The following is a 20317-nucleotide window of genomic DNA, read 5'->3' as shown; positions in this document are numbered from 1 at the left end:
CGTTACACACAGGCCCTTTGATAGAAAATAAAAGATGATGGTGGTCAAAGAGAATAGTGTTTTCCTTTCCACTTTCTCATGAATTCCAAATCATTATTAAAAACTGCCAAAAATTAAGTTGTATATCTCAATAAATTGCAGCATATTTCAGAAGTGAATTTATTTCAGTAGTTCAATTCAAAAAGTCAAACTATAATATTCTAAATTCCCTAAGCACTTAGAGTAAAATATTTCAAGAGTGTATATTTTTATTTCTAAATAATTTTGATGAATATAGCTTAAAGCTAATAAAAACACCAAAATCAAGTGTGCCATCACTTTTGTAAAATTGTGCAAAAGTTGAATGTTGTTAATGTTGTTGCTGGTATACACTCTCATCAGCACATGAACAGCAAAACCGTCCAGAACCTTTGATTGGTGTCTTTGTCTGAATGAAACTCCTGAATTCAAATGCATTTTCAATGATACTCTTAATCTTTTTTTCCTGCTCAGTCTACATCAAATTAACAGCCCACATCCAATTAACAGCCCACACCACGCCCAAGCCACCCTGCAATGTGATGAAATCATGAATGTTAACGTACAGTAAGGCTCATTTCAAAATAAAATAATGTTTTGCATCTTATCAGTGGTGACTGCGGCCACAGGAGGCATGGGTCCCAGCTTCAGGGTCGTGTCGGTCAGCCTCAGACAAAGATTAACAGCCCGGACACAAGAGCTACAGCAGTACGCCCCGAACAGTGAGTCACATGACTAATGTCTTGAGCGTATTCTGATGTGAGGTGAGATGGTGATAGGATTGTTTAAAGTTAACCTGGGACGGTTCACAAAAGACATACCAGGACATGACTCTCATCTAAGGGATTTCTTTAGTTCTCAAATCACCCCAAACCTAAAATATTTTGTCATTTTTTTGCCAGACATGTGACCTTCGAGGACTGATCTCAAATAAAGGCATCTGCATCAGAGGTCCTCCATCATGTTGAGGAGCATGGAGCTCATGCTGAATCTTAAGACAAGTAACTGTCTACACGTCCTTTCGGTAGCCTACTAAATGATTATATTAGGTTTGCTGATAAGGGTGGCAGTAGCTCTGTCTATTAAGCCATGGATTTGGACACTGTGGAATTTGGGACAAGCTCGGAGCACAAAGTGGCATTGAGCAAGGAACTAAGCCTCACTCCTGTTTAAAAACAATTCCCCATTGCTTTATTTGTTTTTAAGCCCCCCACCACACCCCACCCCACCTCTACTCAAATGTTTCCAATGATGTGGCAAAGATGGCAAATCATACACTCAATTGGAACATGAACTGAATCATCTGTACACCGACCCTGGCGCTAAAGATCCAGGCTTTTTGGCATGGTAACCAGCGAAGCAAGGCTGCATCGGGTGTATTAAAAAAAGTCTCTTTTATTTGATAGTTTATAGAAAAATGGCTGAGGGGAGTTTAAATAATTCACAAGCATCTTCTATCCCTGTTAAACCAGTCCACAGTTGCAGGACATCTCCAGTTAAGTCCTCGTGGAGTAGAAAAATATAATACAAATTAGTCTCTGCCTTTTTTTTTAATGCCGGCAATGCTCAGTGGTTGTGTTAGGGAGGGGATAAGTGAAGAGGGAAAAGTCTAGGATGTACTTTGGAAGGAGTTCTCTCAGCAGCTTCTGTGGCAGGCTGCACAGGTAATAGTGAAGTGTCTCTGAGGTGACGGGCTTGTACCATGACTGCCTCTCTGGAAAGCGCACGTGCGAGGGAGCCCCGATTCGTTGGAGCACAAACTCTGCATCACTTTCCAGGTGTTCGTAGGAGCCGATGAAGTCGTAGGGGAGGACGCAAGGCTGGCACAGGTTGTACATGGGCATCCAGTGCTCGTTCATGCGTTCCACATCCTCATCCAGCAAGTAACGGACAAACTCTGCAAAGGTGACGTCGTCTCCGGTTATCAGCGAGTTATTATTTCGGCCCTTCCTGTAGCGTTTGATGATCTCAACGCCGTACTTTTTCTGGTAGGACTCGATCTCTCCGAACTTGTTCCTGTAGGCGGACAGCAGGCGTTCCATGGGCTCACGCACAAACATGAACTTGAAGTAGTGCTTAAGGCGGTAGCGGATCTCCTCTGGTTTCATGGAGGACAAAAAGAGCAGGTCACTCTTGTGGTCCATCTTCACACTGGCGTCCACGCTCTCCAGCGCCCCGCTGAGGACCTTGAGGACTTTTTTCCAGTTGGAACAGGCCACCTTGGGGACGTAGCAGTAGAGGAAGCGGTACTCGTCGTTCACCAGCACGTGCTGCAGCACGGTCTTCCTTTGCAGGGGTGGCAAGGACCACACATTGTGGGGCATGTTCTTGTGGTTGCACATGGTCCTGATGGTGCGGTTCCTGATCTCCTGGAGGATCTGAATGGAATGGCAAAGGAAACGGCAAATTATGGACACATTTCAGGTGAGGAGCTTTGCCTTGTGTCTACGTAAACATGAAGATAATAGGACGTGCAAGTCGTTCACTTACTGAATACTTTGTTGTAAAGTTGGCACATTTTCTGCGCAGAGATTTTTTTAAATGTATATTACTTTATACCTGTGGTTCTCAATTATTTTCTGTCATGCTCCCCTGATTTGAAATACTATTGAGAAACTGATATCCACTTCCTTTACTGTACAGACTGAACTTGAAACTGAAACCCAGAAAATGTAAGCATATGCAAGAATACAAGCATAGCTGAGTCAAATTGCATCCTGAGTAAGACAAATTGGTACATGTTGGTAGGTCTGCAGTAACTGAAAGTACTCCCTGCCCCTAACCCCTGACAGTTCACTATGTCCCCCCAGAGGACCCGCCCCACTATTTGAGAAGCAAAATGGCGTCTTATTGGAGGGCAGCGGGGTGTGCGGGGACTGCTGGGGTGCTGGGCACTCGGTGGGTGCACTCAGGGGCTAGGGGGGTCGGGGCCAGGTGGGTTGACTGGCGGGGTTGGTGGTGTGCTTCAGCAATGTTCTGGGGTTTTGCTGGGGTGTCCGATGTTCCCACTCTTCTTTTGTTGTTTTGTCTTATGTAAGATTCTGTGATTATAAGTGTGGAAAAAAAAAGCAAACAAAAAAAAAAAAACTTATTGAATTGGTAACTGCTATGGCGTGGAGAAGGGGTAGGATTTAATAAGCTTTGCTTCTTCCTGCTCCTTTTCAGACATGTGTAGTAATGAGGTGTTGTGTGTATGCATGTATGTGTATGTGTATATATGTATATATGTATGTATGTAGATATTTGTGTATGTATATGTATGTATATATTTGTGTATGTATATATATATATATATATATATAAATAGATATTGTAAGTGCATATGTGAGAAAGAATAATGTAACATAGTATTCATGTCTGAAATAAATTAAGAAGAAGAAGAAGAAGCACTGTCTTATACGGTGCTGCACGGTCATCGAGTGGTTAGCATGTTGGCCACACAGTCAGAAGATCGGAAGACCTGGGTTTGAATCTCCGCTTGGCCATCTCTGTGTGGGGTTTTCTAATGGTACTCCTGTTTCCTCCCACATTCCAAAAACATGTTAGGTGAATTGGCGACTCCAAATTGTCCATGAATGTTGTATGAATGTGAGTGTGAATGGTTGTTAGTCTATACGTGCCCTGTGATTGGCTGGCAACCAGTCCAGGGTGTACACTGCCTCTCGCTCAAAAACAGCTGGGATAGACTCCAGCATACCCCCTCCACCCAAGTGAGGATAAGTGGCATAGAAAAAGGACGGATGGATGCCTTACACAGTAATTAACAGGTGGTTAGTGAAACTTACTGTATGTAGTAATCGACAGTTGACTTGCTCATCATCTTGACCATTAATAGCTTTGATTAGACTTTGCTTCCAAATGCACTTTTGATTTGTGGATCAAAGCTTAAGAATGTTTAATAGATGAGCATAACCGTAACGTGCCTGCGACCAGTCCAGGGCTTTTCGCCCGAAGTCAGCTGGGATAGGTTCCAGCATACCCCCTGAATCCGAGTGAGGATAAGCGGCATAGAAGATGGTTGGATGGATTAGTCAGGGTCAGTTTGCAATAGAAGTAGCGTTCTATGTTTGTGGGAGTTAGCAAAAAAATTGCATAGTTAGACGTGCCCATGTTAAATACAGGACAACCTTATAACCCAGTTTAGTCATGCCTACGGTACCTGGGACTCCCCGTCCACAGCAGCCCGGGCGTGTTGCCCCTTCTGCCGGATGAAATTAACCCTCTTGCCGCTCCCCCGGGGTGGAGGTGTCTCCACGCCGTTGAGCATTCCTTTCTCAATCATGACCAGCAGGCCTCCGGATGCTACGATCACCAGAAACGTCAGCACAGACGGCAGCACAGCAGAGCTGCGGCGAACCGAGCTCGGGGTCGCCGTCGTTCGAAAGTTTAGAACCGAACCGCCCCGAACTCCACCGCTTCTTTTCACCGACTCCTGTCCACGAGGAGCCATCGTGGAATTCCGGCTTGGTTTCTTTTGCCGCTTCTAATCCGTCTTTTTCCAGCTGTTAAAACTCTGCGGGGTCCAGAAACAAGTTATGACTATATCTACCACGTACCCATGGTTAACTTTTTAGTCCTCAGTTCCCCTAAATACAACTGTAGACCACGCACTTCCGGCCTTAATTTCAAAATAAAACCCCGCTGAAGCACATAACTCGAGTTTTCATTCAATAAAAAAACTTAACTACTTAAATACCGCTTATGGAGATCTACGATTGAGAGTAAAGCACATTGACACGTACATCCATGTAGTGTGCCATTTCACAGTGATTCCAACACACAATTCATACTTAAAAAAGGAAAATACTCTTTATAATTTCAAAATAAAAACGTTTGAACGCTCAGCGTATAACACGTTGATTTTGTTTAATCGTGAAAGAAATTGCATATTCAATTCTATTTTAGTTTTAGTTTTTTAAAATTATTTATCTTGACATATTCTTCGTACATGAGCATTTTATTGTGTACCTCAAGGTTTCAGCCGCCTGTGTATTCACTTTTCATTATGAGTTGAAACAAAGCCTATTAGCGTGGTTTGTGGCAGATTCCATTGGTAATCTTTTAATCGTTGAACACTGCTTGCAGCAGCACATCACACATTTGCTGCTGTTTTGTTGTACTTTATTTCCATATTGTGTTTTTGTGACCATGCACAAACCAACAACATTACAGTGTCACTGTAGGGTAAAAGCCTTGTTTTTGTAAAAACACAACAGACTATTTCATTTTTATCACTCAACCTGTGGGCCAGATAGGAGTTGGACATTTACATTCATGTTATTGTATATATTACTGAATAAAACACCTGGAATATGTACTATGAATGATAAAACATTGACTATTAACGGGCGAACGTCCCTCCTTTATTTCCCAGACAGCTGTGGGCAGGCTAAGTTGTGTCACATATTTGTTGACGTGTTTGTTTGGCACCATGGGTGAGGTCCTTGTCTGGATCATCAAAAGGTTGTCTCAGATTGACTGACTCTAACGACTTGCAAGTGATGTTGCCAGCTTGTATGTTAAAAGTTTAAATATGGTCCAGATCCAAACCCTTGGCAGCCCAGATGTGGCCCCCAAGCCGTAGTTTGCCCACCCCTGGCTTAGAGTCAAGTTCAATGATGACTATGACTGGAATCAGACTCTAGCAAGAACACAAACTTAAAAATTGAGACCCATACCCAGTAGCAGTAACTGGGCCTGGATCTATTTCACTTAAGTCTCTCTGACTCCATACAACGAGTCAAGATTTACATGAGCCCTTCACTCAGAAACAAACTGAAAGGAAGAGACTCGCAACTTGGGTTTAGACCTTAGCTCAAAGACTTAGACTTGACTCTGCCCTGACTTGATCCCACAAATATACTTGAACCATTCATTCATTCATTTTCTACCGCTTTTCCTCACGAGGGTCGCGGGGTGCTGGAGCCTATCCCAGCTGTTTTCGGGCGTGAGGCGGGGTACACCCTGGACTGGTCGCCAGCCAATCACAGGGCACAATATTTTAACCAAATCACTGCAAAAGTACACTCTTCAACTTCAACTAGTGGGTCAAGATTTAACTGGGGAGAATGGGGACCTGTTGGGCTGTGTGGCAGGCAGGGAGTACGTACAATAATGCAGACCTGCCAACATGTACAAATATATCCTACACATGTAATTTGACTCTTGTATACCTTGTGTGCATCTTCATTTTGTTCCATTTTCCTGCCTTCAGTTTCAAGTTGAGTCTATCCAGTACAGATAAATAACTAGATGTCAATTCCCCATGTATTTCAGGTGTGAAAACATTTCTGTCCCCTGGGGGGTGCATGACAGAAAATAATTCAGAACCTCTGCCTTAGACCAACAATAGGCTTGATCAAAACATTTGCAGAGTCCACCTTGTACATTAGACTTATGGTGTGGTCTAAAGCTGAGAAAAGCATGCACTTACATGCTAATTCGAATAATGTTACCTAATGTGCAATTGTCATGTATTTAGGAGAATTAGTCTTATTGCGTACGTCTCAATTTATGTAAATTAGCATTAGCATTCGGCAGTGCTTACGTATTTTTGTGTCATGAAATGACAAAGCTCTAGTAGTGACACCCCTCCTCCCCACTTCTCTTTTCCGTCTCCCTCGTGCCGCCACGCCCTCCCTCGCTCCTTCAGGCGCGTGCAGCTGTGCGTGCTTCTTCTTTCTGTCTGGCACGCGCACCATCCTCATCATCATCATCCTCATCATCGGAGGCACAATAGCGACGAAGAGACCACCTCGGTGGACACCAGAAGGAAGGAACCACCTCATCACCGTGAGTCTTTTCATTTTCTCACCCCGCTATTTGTCCGCCCACGATGACCTTGTCACCGCATCTCATCCCCCACTGACGCGCACTGGTCATCACCTCCATCCTCCCCATTCACGCAGCCAAGCCATCCGGGTGCGCAGAGCAGCGTGTAAATTTGCCTGGATGCCCCAAATGCGCAAACGCCCATATAAACGGGTGTGGTCGTAACCCATCGCGGGGTTTTAATCACCACATTACACAGTGAAACGCACTGGGCCACGTTCTTTGTTCTCTGTGTGCCTGCTCGTTGGAAATAGGCCCTCCACGCGGGGCTCACATCCGCTAATCTGACATTAAGGGTGCCTATTGATCAGCCGCTGTGTTGTCCTGCAAGCTAGATAAGAGACAATGCATCATTTTGAAGATAGCATGCCAAGAGGAGGAGGGTTATGGAGGCCGATGTACCCCCCCCCCACTACTCCGCCGCCACCCTGCAGAATAGGGAAAACAACATTTGTTTTATTATTTTTGTTTTTCTTGTTTAAAGTTTAAGTCTGCATGCATTACAGTACTGTCGTCTTGTTGGGTGATGTTGAGGATGGGGGGGCATATTAGCTTTAAGCCACATGGTTCTTGATGGCATTTGAATTTGCATTTGAAACGCAGGGCAGGTTACTGGTGTTGTATTTATGGCGCTATCATGGGCAAACTAGTCTGTATTTAGCTTGCGGTGTTATGATCTAGTTATGTAATATCTGCACCGATTGTTGTGACATGAATCCTATATACTGTAGCAGGTGTTTGTTTTCTTGCAGCAGTGCACCAGCATCTGCATCATGCAGGCTGGTAGTCCTGCTAGTTACATTCTCATACAGAAGCCCCCAAAGAGGTCATGCAGTCAGACCACCATAGTCCAGCTATTTCTAATCAGTCCTCTCAATTTGCCTTATGATATTGATCTCCCGAATGGACAGGATTGTTGTCTTTAGACCTAGAGAATAATGGCATTATTCCCAATGATGGTGTTTCCTAGATAAATATGTATTTTTGGATCTCAAAAAGTGTATTATGGTTTATGAAATCAATGTGGGAGTATAGCTGTTGTCCACGTGTGTTTGTGTGTTTGCAGATAAGGCCTGCAAGTCTTATGAAAGTGAGGCTTTCTTTATGTGTGGAAATGATTTCAGCCACCTCAAGCAACCAAGATTGGATATTGTATTTATTATATATTATATATTATATATTGGAATTCTAAACATTTTAAAGCCATCAAACAAAAATGTTGGGCCATGTCTGAACTTGCACACTTACATACTTTATATAATTTTGGGTCGTGTATTTCTCAAAATGTGTAGGTATAAATTAGGGATGTCTGATATTGGCTTTTTTGCCGATAACCAATATTGCGATATTGTTCAACACTCAATTTACTATTCCGATATCGACCGATACCAATATCGAAATGTGTAATATCACATATCTTTTTGTGTAACAATACTCTAAAATGACTTGTTTTGTTGGCTACTCCATCCATATCTGAGTAGATAATGTATTGCATATTTTCTATAAGAAGACATTTGATTTATGTTATTTATGGAGATATTTAATTATGAAGATATTTAAGTTATGGGGTAACGTTAGCACTAGTTTGTGCTCTGTAGCTGATGTAATGTGAATTAGGACTGTGTGGGATCAATAAAGTTTGTATTTTGTATCTGACAAGATCCAATACATAGTTTTCGGCACATAACTGTTTCCCAAGTATATTTGTGCGTGTGTGAATGTATAAACAAGCATTAACATAGATTCCTTTGTAGGAAGGCGCTTGATGACACTGACGTCACTGCCTTGCCACATCCAATATGGCGGCGATAGGTACACTCAGCACTTAATGCGGCGTGTAGTCAGATACAGCACAGCCTTTGCTACATCCAAAATGATAGCGACGTTGACGTACGTACACTCAGGGTTACGCATATGGTTTTGACAACAGGACTTCCTGTTTCCCGGCCTGCTTTGCTATACTGTAGTAAATAGATGCTAAATTACATGTTTATCGCTCACATAGTTGATGGTTATTCTGATTTATTTGTTGGTAGTGTCTTGTCTGTTGTTATCCACCTATTACGTTTTTTTAAGCTCTTTCTTTATACGACTTGCTTAGTAAAGTGTTACCTCTTTCACCCAGACCTGTGAGCAGCACAATGATAACTACAATGTGCAGCCATTTTATGACGCTGGCGCTCAAAGCTCGATATTGGCTTGCATTGTAGGGAAAAATCGGATACCAATTTTGACGGATACCACTTTTAATGCCAATATTGGGACGATAAATAGTGATGGCTGATAATATCGGCCATCCATGGTATAAATGTCCATGTACACAAAACGCAGAACAGTGTTGTAACACTGAAGTTCGCTGTGTTTCCCTTGGCTCCACATTTTAATATTTCTTATCCAGAAGGCTTCCTCTCTAAACACCTGACACTCTCTGCAGTTGAGTAGGGAAATGCACATAGTCACTATATGGGGAGATAGGGCGGTTTTGTTTTTATATTTAACAAAAAATAATGTTGAGTATAAATATTGACGTGCTAAGATAACTACAAAGATCTTCCTATAACGCTGATGCCCGCAACTTCTTGTGTGTGTGTGTGGCCAGTAGTTGTGCTAAGGAGTTGTGTGGTGCACCACATCATAAAAGACTATCAGCACACATGTGCAAGTACTACCTACTGTTAGGCCACAATGATGGGCTTTGTGGGCATCAGCCAATGGCAACGATGAATGCCCCTCTGTTCTCCCGCGCTGGTTCTCCAGCTGGGGGACAAAGTGTCACTTTGTGCCTCCTCAGCACGGCAGCACTTTCAGAGAAAGGCGACCATCTCCTAACCCCCCCGCCCAAAAAAACAAAAAAGATCAGCTGACTGTACATGACTTTTCATTTGTGTCTGCTCAAAGAGCAACAATATGAGAATATGAAGAGATGAGGTCACGGTACGGTGCAGCTTCACACACACTGCTAAGCGTCACTGCATGTGATACCTGACTCCAGGTAATGCCCTAGATGCACAGTGACAGCAGGCAGGTGGAACACACACTCACACTGCCAGATAGCCTTGCACACAGAGCCACTGCGAGACGGTAAGAAGGCCTTTTTTCCACTAAAATGAACATTAACGTCCCCAGTATGTGTCGTCTCTTTATGTGCGTTATTTTGCCTACAAATCCATCACTTGTTAATTTGGTCAAGACGTGTTTAGAGGGGAACGTTCAGTCTGGAGGCTGTTCTGTGCACACTTGAGCGCTCTACTTAACCACAGAGTGGAAAATATAATGTCATGTGATAGGCTGCACGCTGCATGACGAAAAAAATCTATTGTCAGTCCACTCCTTGACCCCTCTGGCGGACATGCACAAATACCACCAACACCTTGCAGCATCTGGTCTGCGTTCACCTTAAGAACGCAGTGTGTGGTCTTGGGTCTTTTATTTAAGCATGACTTTCAGCTGATATGATGACAAAGGGCTATATTAGCGTCTTCGGGGGTCCATTGCTTTGATCCAGACTGACAAGAGTCAATCAGAAGAAGAAAAAATGTCACTTTTGTTGCTAATTATTTGACCTGAAAAACCTACTCCTGCAACGCCAGCGTTGTTTACAACTTTACACTTGCCACAATATGTAGCTACCAGATACTGTTCCTCATCCAGCGAAGGGTTAAAGAAACCATGTAAACAATCTTGAAGTGATTAGGTTCTCCCAGCGTGCCAAGAAGGTGCTGATGCATCATCACCACACATTCCTGTTACTAATTCTCCGTAAATATGCCAACACTTTTCACATAACAGCACCTAATGGGAACGCATTGATGGTGCCAAAAGGCTCAACATGAGGATGGAGCATTGGTTGCGCATATGCGTGCCAAGCCAACTATTTTGGGCTCGACTGATCGTGACAAGACGCGTGAGTTAATTCGGTGAAGCATCCACATCCTCTGGCTGCTGTAAATGGGTTGCTATGGAGACCTGAGGCTGCTGAAAACTTCAGAGAGACAGAGAGACTGGCACAAAGTGTTGCAACCAGTAGTGTTTTTTTTTATTCTAAGCAACCACTTAAGTAGGCTACACAGCAGCAGCACTACAGTCTTACTATATGATGGATTTTTAAATCAATAATTAGTGGTTCATTATAACATTGAAATAATATACCCAGCAAATATAGGACCTTGCATTCCCTTTCCGGTGATGTCACATTTGCTTGCACAATTACTGAAGCCACGCCCACTCGGCTATTTTAATGGCCTTAAGTGCCTACTACGATGTTTACTACTGTAAGGATTACAAGACAAAATTGATAAAATAATAAAAATGATCAAGTTAAATAGATCAGAAAGCGGCAATTGCCTTCAACACAACACGGCGGGAGCGTCAGGTGTTAAAACACACCTGTCCTGACATTGCATAACACCCAAGACGCAGCATCCCGACTCTGTCACGCCTGTCATATGACCTGCAAAGCCGGCGTGTATGGCAGCAGCATAGAAAAGCCTGCCTTTACTGTACAGGCAGTTTCACTTTCACCGCCCCCCCTTCATGTCATCCTTCATGCCACAATCATCTTCCATGTGAGATGTTGATATACCAACAAAACCAAACGTTCTGTTTTATCTTTGTTCTCTACTTTGTCACCGTTTCCTTCCCAAGCCACCATCGCTGAGGCAGCAGAGGCCTTCCTCGGGGGTAACGCGAGCTTTGTGCCAAAAAAAAAAAAGAGCACATCCATGTTTCCTAAGGTTTTACTGCAGTGGTGCGCAGCGCTGTCGAGCTGTGCAGCCCAAATAGGTAAACTGTGACACGCTCATCCGTCTGCTCTGTCAGCAAAGCCGCCATTCTTTGCTGGTGGTCATGGCACTCGGCCATGCCGCTGCAACACTCTGCCATGCCATAGGACCACTGGAGCTGCTCCGCCCACTCTGGCGCAGCACGGTGATGCCATGTTTGAGCCGCCTGGGGGTCGTTTTGAAAGCGCCTGTATTGCAGCATGGTGACACGCCAGAGCCAGATTTGCGATGCAGCTGCCCCCCCCCTTACGTCCTCTGCTTGTGTCGAGCACATGGCCGCTCCTCGTGCTTCCTTCATCTCATCTCTAGTGCCGCTCACCCAAAATGTGTCCTCCGTCATCAACAACAGAACACACGTCTGTTGACTACACGTCCCGCCAAGAATGCAATTGGACAGGACAAACAATCTCTCTGGGGTGGGACATTTCTGAGAGAGACACAGGAAGGAAGCCCACAACAGGCTGATCCCACTGGAGACAATCCTGATCCCACTGGAGGCAGCGGGTTTTTTCCAGACTCACTCAGAAGTGTCTCATGTTCTGTGGTATTCTCTTGGTGACACATGAGGGACATTTATTTGTTTCTGGCTGGAAGCAATTGGGTGGAAGACACCATGTTCTAGAATAGGGGTGGGCAAACCTTTGGGCTCTGGGGACTACTTTTGGTTTTGAAAAGTTAGACAGGCTGGGCCATCTAAAAATCATAAAGTCGCAGTTTACAGATTATCGTCTTAGGACATTTTGTGGTTACGACACACTCCTAAGCTTAACGTAGCAAGCAAAAATCAATGTTGTTATTTTCTAACTCATTTGCAAAATAAATGAACACTTGTTTGGTTTCAGTTTATGAAGAAAAATGTGCAAAAAAACCCAAGACATTTTGGTGTATTTATGGCAGGACAGCACTGTTTACTGATATTTTTAACATTTTTAATCTATGCTAGGTTAATTGGCGATTCCAAATTGTCCATAGGTATGAATGTGAGTGTGAATGGTTGTTTGTCTATATGTGCCCTGTGATTGGCTGGCGAGCAGTCCAGGGTGTACCCCGCCTCCTCTCGCTCGAAGACAGCTGGGATAGGCTCCAGCCACCCCGCGACTCTCGTGCTGATAAGAGAATGAATGAATGAATCTCACGTATTTACTTACATATTATTATTGAATAAACGGTGGAACATGACTCGTTTAAAAAATGAAATAAACAAAAACCCAGCAAAAGTGGAAAAATAGCGCATCATGTAATAACTATAACTAACTAAAAGCTAAAATGATAATACTGATAATCAATAAAAAAAAAGACAAAGACAAGTAGATAAGACAAAAACAATGAGCTGGCATCGTGCAACTACAAGCTGGAACTATTAATGCGGACAACTCTATTTAAAATACATGTCCCAATGCCAGCTCTGTAACATTACAGAATGAAAGATGACATATTAAAGGAAATATTACAATATTATTGATACATTATTATTTATCTTAATTATTAGCAGTTTATTTGGTCCCAAAAAATGCTGACAATAATACTCTTTAGCATAAATATGTGGGACAAACATTTCAAATGGCGCCTGCCTTATTTTGTGACTTGATTAAATAAAAAAGTTTGTCCAGTCATATTTTTTCATTGTACCTTTCTCAAAATGAATGTTAAAATACATAGCCGCTACATACAGTAGCTGCACTGAGGAAGGATGTTGCTTTTGTTTTTTTTTCGTTATCTTTTTGCCCTTCATTATGTCTCCTTACCATAAGGCAGACTCTTCTATTGGCAGGGGGTCAAAGAAAAGGAAAGCCATGGAAGAATAGAAGTGAAATGCCCAGAAAGGGAAGAAATGCAGACCAACATTGGCCGCATGCTTGATCTACAGTATCTATGTCATTTCAATTGAAGTCAAATTTAGGTACAGTATAAGTTTCAAGTGACCTGTTGATATAACGGCAAGTACTCAAAGGGTTCTAATAGTGATTACTTGTGAGAAGACAAAGTTCCGCAATCAGAAGAAAAGTAGAATGAGCTCCCGTTACCATTTTATCCATGTCAGGTGGGCCGGGCCAAATGACAGAATGGTTCGTACTTTGCCGCACTTTGCCCACTCCTGTTCTAGACGCAATGCACGGCTTCATATGTTGCTTCCTATGCGCTTATGAAAAGCAATGACGAGGGTGTTGAACATCACAGCTCTATCTTTATGGAAGAGTCCATATGGTTGTCATATGACATAGTTCACAATATGATATCCCCTGTATTCCCTTACTGCTTCATTTGGCAGTGTTTAGACATTCCCGCTCATCTTCACATGCTTCCCCTTTTCCTCGCCACAGCCAAGGTGTGCAGTGACCATGGCGACAGGCGCCACGGAGACTGAGCATGGCAGGCATTTAGAGGTAACCGAATCCAAAATTCCAGGTAAAAAGGACCAAAAGAACTACAACAACAACAAAGACAAATACGTCTTAAAGAGACAGTGTTCAAAACCAAGGTCCAGGATCCATGAATGATTTATGATCACTGTCCCTTTAAGAAGTGCTTGGTGTGGTTTGTAATGATGGTGGAGATTCTCTGGTGGTGTGCTTCCTTCTTTACGAGTTGTGATTGTTTTGCATTGATCTGATTGAAGTGTGTGTCATGTTATCTGGTTAGCAACCTGCCACTTAGCTTAGTCAGCAGCTGGTTTGAAAGTGACGTAATCCATCTTGCAGCTACCTATGTTGTTGTTTATGGAGTTAATATACACAGATTCAACCCATTTCTACAGTGAACACACAGCATTAGCGACACACTGCAGCAGTGGGCAGCTTTACAGTGCCAGGGGAGCAATTAAGGATGCAATTGAGACGCAATGGTTAGGGGAATCGAACGAGAGGCTCTTTCCGAGCCTAGATAACATGACGACTCATTTTTGCTGACTGTGCATCAATGAGCAGCCTTTACATTTGAAAGCCTCCAGCTGCCCGCAGCCAGTTCAGCCTTCATGTGATTCACCGATCAGATGGCCGGCGTGAGAAACTAGCAGGAGGCTCCGGGGCTCAAACCACTGAGTGGTCGCCGTGAGGGGCTGTTTTCACCATTACCATACATTTCTTCTATGCTGTTGATAAAAAGACGTCTTGTCTTGTTTCATGCATGAGTGAGTGAGCAGGCCCTCGGCACTGCATTACGGGCTTTGTATCAAAGGAGAAATCCTGGACAAGAGAGACGGAGCATGCTGCAGGGGAACCAGACATCAGGGTTGCAGTGTCACTTGCACACGGGTGGGAGTGGGTCTGACGGTACTGATCCAACAACCATCAATATCAGTTGCGAGTGCACTGTAAAAACATACGTTTCACTTATCAAACATTTATCAACCCGATATAGGATCATACAATCATAATAATGTGGGTTTAAATGTTGTATTTGTTGGCCACATAGTCAGGAGATCGGGAAGACTCCTGTGTGGGTTTTCTCCGGGTACTCCGACTTCCTCCCACATTCCAAAAACATGCTAGGTTAATTGGTAACTCCAAATTGTCCATAGGTATGAATGTGAGTGTGAATGGTTGTTTGTCTATATGTGCCCTGTGATTGGCTGGCGACCAGTCCATGGTGTACCCAGCCTTTCGCTCAAAGACAGCTGGGATAGACTCCAGCATACCCCCTCGACCCTCGTAAAGATAAGCGGTAAAGAAAGTGGATGGATGTACTGTTCTATCCCTGTTCATGTATCAATTTTTCATCATGTTTTTAATGGTTGAATCATTAGAGAAGTTATTAAAAAATGCATAAGCAGGAGTAACAAAATACAGTTGTCCCTCGCCACTTTGCAGTTCAAATTTTCCCGCTTCACTCTATCATGGCTTTTCGAAAATACCATAAACTCATGTAAATCGTTACTTTTTTCTTAAATTTTGAACTCTGCAGTATTGTCAGGGATCAGACAGAACGAGGACCACACGAGCGTCACAGTTCAAGATGTTTATTGAAGCTCCAGCAGAGGTCAGGAACGAGTCGGCAGGGGTCAGGCGGAGATCGTGGTCAGGGCAGGTCAGGTCGTTGTGGCAGGTGGTCAGGACAAGGCAAAGGTACCGGCAGGGGTCAGGCGGAGATCGTGATCAGGGCAGGTCAGGTTCTGGAGTCAGAGTCGAGCTGTGGGCTGAAACAGAGAGCAGAGCTTCGTGCAGGCTTGCAGACGATCCGACAAGAGGCACTGAGTGGGGGAGGCTTATGTAGAGCAGGCAGGGCAGGTAATCATTGGCTGCAGGTGTGCAGAGTGTGTGTTGGAGGGAGCTGGGTGTGGGGTTGGCTGGCCAGGCAAAACAGAGGGAGAGACTCACCAGGAGGAAAATAGCATGGGGAGAATGGATCATGACAGAACCCCCCCCTCAAGGGACGGCTCCTGACGTCCCCAAAGCTGGTGGTGTGCTAGAATTCCTCTGACAGGTCAGAGTCGGCTGCAGACTATTTGGGTTCAGGTGGTCTTGGCTGGGTGGCCTGGCGAGGTGGGCGGCCCCGTCGAACGGCAGGCTGGTCAGGATGCTGCTGATGGAATTCTCTAATGAGAGTTCGGTCCAGGATCCTGTTTGATGGCACCCAGCTCCTCTCCTCTGGACCGTAGCCCTCCCAATCGACGAGGTAGTGAATGCCTCGACCCCATCGTCTGGAGCGGAGCAAGCGCCGGACGGTGTAGACAGGATCTCCATTGATGAGACGAGGAGGAGGGGGAGCAGGTGTCGGGCGGACCAGTGGACTCTCCTGGAAAGGTTTCACTCTAGAAACATTGAAAGTTGGGTGTACCTTCATGGATCGGGGAAGTTTAAGTCGGACTGCAGATGGACTGATGACCCTTTGGATGGGGAAGGGACCAAGGTAGCGAGGAGCCAGCTTCTTCGACTCCACCCGAAGAGGCAGATCCTTGGCCATCAGCCACACCTTCTGGCCAACCCGGTATGTTGGTGCTGGGGCTCTCCTGCGGTTGGCACTGGTGGTATAGCTGCTGACCGACTTGAGGAGTGTAGCACGGGCTCGGGACCAGGTTCGGCGGCATCTGCGTGCATTGGCCTGGGCAGATGGACAGGTGGCCTCTTCTTCCTGACTGGAAAACACAGGTGGCTGGTAGCCATAGACACACATGAAGGGTGACATGCCAGTAGCAGAAGAGATGAGGGAGTTATGGGCATATTCGATCCATGTCAACTGTTGTGTCCAGGCTTGAGGTTTGTGAGAGGCCATGCACCTCAGTGCTTTTCCTAGCTCCTGATTAGCTCTCTCAGATTGGCCGTTAGATTGGGGGTGGAAACCAGAGGTTAGGCTCACAGTAGCTCCTAGGAGATGGCAGAACTCCTTCCAGAAAGTGGAGGTGAATTGTGATCCTCGGTCTGAGACAACGTCTCTTGGCAATCCATGAATGCGAAACACATGGTCGATGACCAACTGTGCAGTCTCTTTGGCAGATGGTAATTTAGGTAGCGGAATGAAATGTGCCATTTTACTGAATCTGTCAACAACTGTAAGAATGACTGTCATACCGTTAGATGCAGGCAGGCCTGTGACAAAATCCAAAGAGACATGGGACCAGGGACGAGTGGGCACAGGCAGAGGCTGGAGTAGTCCGGCAGGAGGCTGGTTGGTGGACTTGTTTTGGTTGCAGGTTGGACACGCTCGCACAAATTCCTTGACATCCCTCTTCATCGAAGGCCACCAGAAGCGCTGAGCGAGGAGATGGTTGGTGCGAGCGGAGCCAGGGTGGCAGGCAAAACGGGAGTCATGACCCCATTGTATGACCTGGGATCGAAGATTCTCCGGAACAAAGAGCAGGCCGTCAGGGCACGCACTAGGGCCGGGCTGATCTCGGAGGGCCTGTCGAACCTGTTCCTCCACCCCCCAGGTCAGGACTGCTACCATGCAGGGATCAGGCAGGATTGGGGCAGGCTCTGTGGAATGTGTGTCGTCAATCTGGAACTGGCGGGAAAGAGCATCTGGTTTGGTGTTACGTGAACCAGGACGATATGACAGAGTGAAGTTAAAACGGGTGAAGAATAAAGCCCAGCGGGACTGCCTTGGGTTCAGACGTTTAGCAGAGCGGATGTACTCAAGATTCTTATGATCGGTCCATACCAGGAACGGGACTGTGGTTCCCTCCAGCCAGTGGCGCCACTCCTCCAAGGCTAGCTTGACCGCTAGCAGTTCACGGTTGCCAATGTCATAATTGCGTTCTGCAGGGGACAGTCGACAGGAAAAGAACGCACAAGGATGTAATTTATTGTCCTCCCCTGCCCGTTGAGAGAGGACAGCCCCGACTCCTACATCAGACGCATCCACCTCCACGACGAATTGTCGGTCAGCATCCGGCATCTGGAGGATGGGAGCTGAGGTGAACCGGTCCTTCAGGGTGGCAAAGGCCTTGTTAGCCTCTGGGGTCCAAGCGAAGGGCTGCTTGGTACTGGTCAGTGCAGTCAAAGGAGCAGCGACTGTGCTGTAGTTCCGGATGAATCTCCGATAGAAGTTGGCGAACCCCAGAAACTGCTGCAACTTCTTTCTGTTCTCCGGAACAGGCCAGTCTGTCACCGCCGAGACCTTCGCTGGGTCCATCTGGATACTGCCATCTGCCACGATGAACCCCAGGAAGGTTGCTGACTTGACGTGAAACTCGCATTTCTCCGCCTTGACATAGAGGGAGTTCTCCAGGAGGCGGCGGAGGACCCGCTGGACATGGCAGATGTGTTCGGACATATTCTTGGAAAAAATCAAAATATCATCCAGGTAAACGAAAACAAACTTATTCAGCATGTCTCGCAACACATCATTCACCAGGGCCTGGAACACAGCTGGAGCGTTGGTGAGGCCAAATGGCATGACCAGGTACTCATAGTGGCCGGATGGGGTGTTGAAGGCCGTCTTCCATTCATCCCCCTCTCGGACTCGGACAAGGTGGTAGGCGTTCCTGAGATCCAATTTTGTGAAGATGGTGGCTCCCTGGAGTAGCTCAAAAGCAGAGGTCAAAAGAGGCAAGGGGTACCGGTTCTTGACTGTGATGTCATTCAGTCCACGGTAATCGATGCAGGGTCGAAGTGAGCCATCTTTCTTCCCCACGAAGAAGAATCCGGCACCGGCTGGAGAGGAAGAGGGGCGAATGATACCAGCAGACAAGGAGTTACTAATGTAATCGTCCATAGCCTTTCGTTCAGGAGCAGACAAAGAATACAGACGGCCCTTGGGTGGAGTGGTGCCTGGGAGGAGGTCAATGGAACAGTCATAGGGACGGTGTGGTGGCAGGGACATGGCTTTGGATTTGTTAAATACCTCGCGTAGATCGCGATAGCACTCAGGAACGTTGGAAACATCAATAGCGAAAGCAGGTGGGACTGGGCTGCGGTGCAGAGAGGCAGAGTGTAAACAGGTCTGATGGCATCTCCCACCCCATTCCTTGATGGTCCCAGAGACCCAATCAAGGTGAGGATTGTGCAGGCGGAGCCAAGGGGAGCCTAGGATGAGGTTGATTGGGTGAGCGAAGTAGGTGGAAGCTGATTGTCTCACGGTGGTTGCCTGAGATCATCATGGAAATGGGTGAGGTGATACTGGTGATGGTGCCCAGAAGATGGCCATTCAGAGCGCGGACGGGAATGGGTTTGGGTAAGGGGCGACTCTCAACTCCCAACTGGCAAGCTAAATCAGTGTCCATCAGGTTGGCTTCAGCACCAGAGTCTATCAGAGCGGACAGGGTGTTGGTTACATTGGGAGAGTGAAGAGAAACTTTGAAAAGAGGTTTACTGAAGTTGGAGGATTGCAGGTTTGTTGGGCTCAGCCGGACCCCTCCTACTTCCGGTGAGCCCCGTCTTTTTACTGGACAAGTGACGACACGATGCCCTTCTCCTCCGCAGTACAGGCACAGGTTGAAGTCGAAGCGATGCTGGCGCTCTTCGGGGGAGAGCGAAGCACGACCGATCTCCATGGGTTTAACGTGATCAGCCGACGCAGAGGTTGAGTGCGTGGTCAGAGATCGGCGATCACGAAGAGTCTGGCGCCCTCTCTCTTGACGGCGGGTCTGGATCCTGCGGTCAATGCGGACAGCTAGGGCGATTGCTTCATCCAGGGTGGAAGGTCGATCATGGGAAACCAGCTCGTCCTTCAAGTAGTCTGCCAGGCTATGGAGGAAGACATCCACCAAGGCCTCCATATTCCAAGAACTGCGTCTCGCCAGGGTTCGGAAGTTGATTGAGTAGTCTGCCACTGACCTTCGACCTTGACGGATCGTCATCAGAGCCTGTGATGCCTCATCTGTAGACGATCCCAAGTCGAAGACCTTCAGCATCTCCTCAGCGAACAGGTTGAAGGAAGAGCACACAGCTGTCTGGCGTTCAAATTCAGCCGTTCCCCAGAGTCGTGCACGGCCAGTCAGATGTGTGATTGCAAAACCCACCCTCGCTCCCTCCGTAGCGAAGGTTCTAGGTTGCAGAGCAAACTGTAGTCGACAGCTGGTAAGGAATGCCCGAACCTGTGCAGGATCACCATCAAAGCGTTCAGGGCTGCCGACCTTGGGTTCTGGAGTAGTGGTGGTGAAGAATGGAGCAACAGAATCAGACATGTTCGGATCAGACTGATGTGGGGTAGGTGCAGCGGGCGGTGGCTGGTTGGAGAGCAGATTAGCGATCTCAGCCAATTGCTGTTGTTGTTGCTGAATCTGCTGCTGTTGTTGCTGGCTGAGCTGAAGC

General features: G+C 46.0%; 2 protein-coding genes and 1 long non-coding RNA gene across 4 annotated transcripts in view; 2 read left to right on the top strand and 1 right to left on the bottom strand.

Moving 5' to 3' along the window:
* Window positions 1–513: 513 nt before the first annotated feature.
* Window positions 514–1444, top strand: LOC144898360 (uncharacterized). Its single transcript, XR_013627282.1, has 2 exons — window positions 514–740; window positions 921–1444. It is a non-coding gene; the product is annotated as an uncharacterized LOC144898360 (long non-coding RNA).
* chst14 (carbohydrate (N-acetylgalactosamine 4-0) sulfotransferase 14) lies at window positions 1224–4565 on the bottom strand. The gene is made up of 2 exons (XM_058074249.2): window positions 4178–4565; window positions 1224–2396 (listed from the first exon to the last, which is right to left on the bottom strand). Exons 1-2 carry the CDS (start codon window positions 4466–4468, stop codon window positions 1569–1571), a joined length of 1119 nt encoding a protein of 372 aa, XP_057930232.2. The 5' UTR covers window positions 4469–4565; the 3' UTR covers window positions 1224–1568.
* A 2082-nt stretch (window positions 4566–6647) lies between these two features.
* The window catches only part of cracd (capping protein inhibiting regulator of actin dynamics), a 21829-nt gene continuing 8159 nt past the window's right edge, over window positions 6648–20317 (top strand). The window contains exon 1 of one of the 2 annotated variants that reach the window (XM_058074230.2): window positions 6648–6810. The gene's annotated coding sequence lies outside the window, so the exon portion shown is untranslated. The remainder of the gene's footprint in view (window positions 6811–20317) is intronic. The other variant, XM_058074229.2, reaches the window with a different exon arrangement.

The sequence above is a fragment of the Doryrhamphus excisus genome, linkage group LG4, assembly GCF_037039965.1.
Source record: "Doryrhamphus excisus strain RoL-2023G ecotype Guam linkage group LG4, RoL_Dexc_Guam_v1.1, whole genome shotgun sequence".
Taxonomy (NCBI): Eukaryota; Metazoa; Chordata; class Actinopteri; order Syngnathiformes; family Syngnathidae; genus Doryrhamphus; species Doryrhamphus excisus.
The sequence above is the reverse complement of the archived record's forward strand: the minus strand, read 5'-3'. Positions and strand labels throughout refer to the sequence as shown.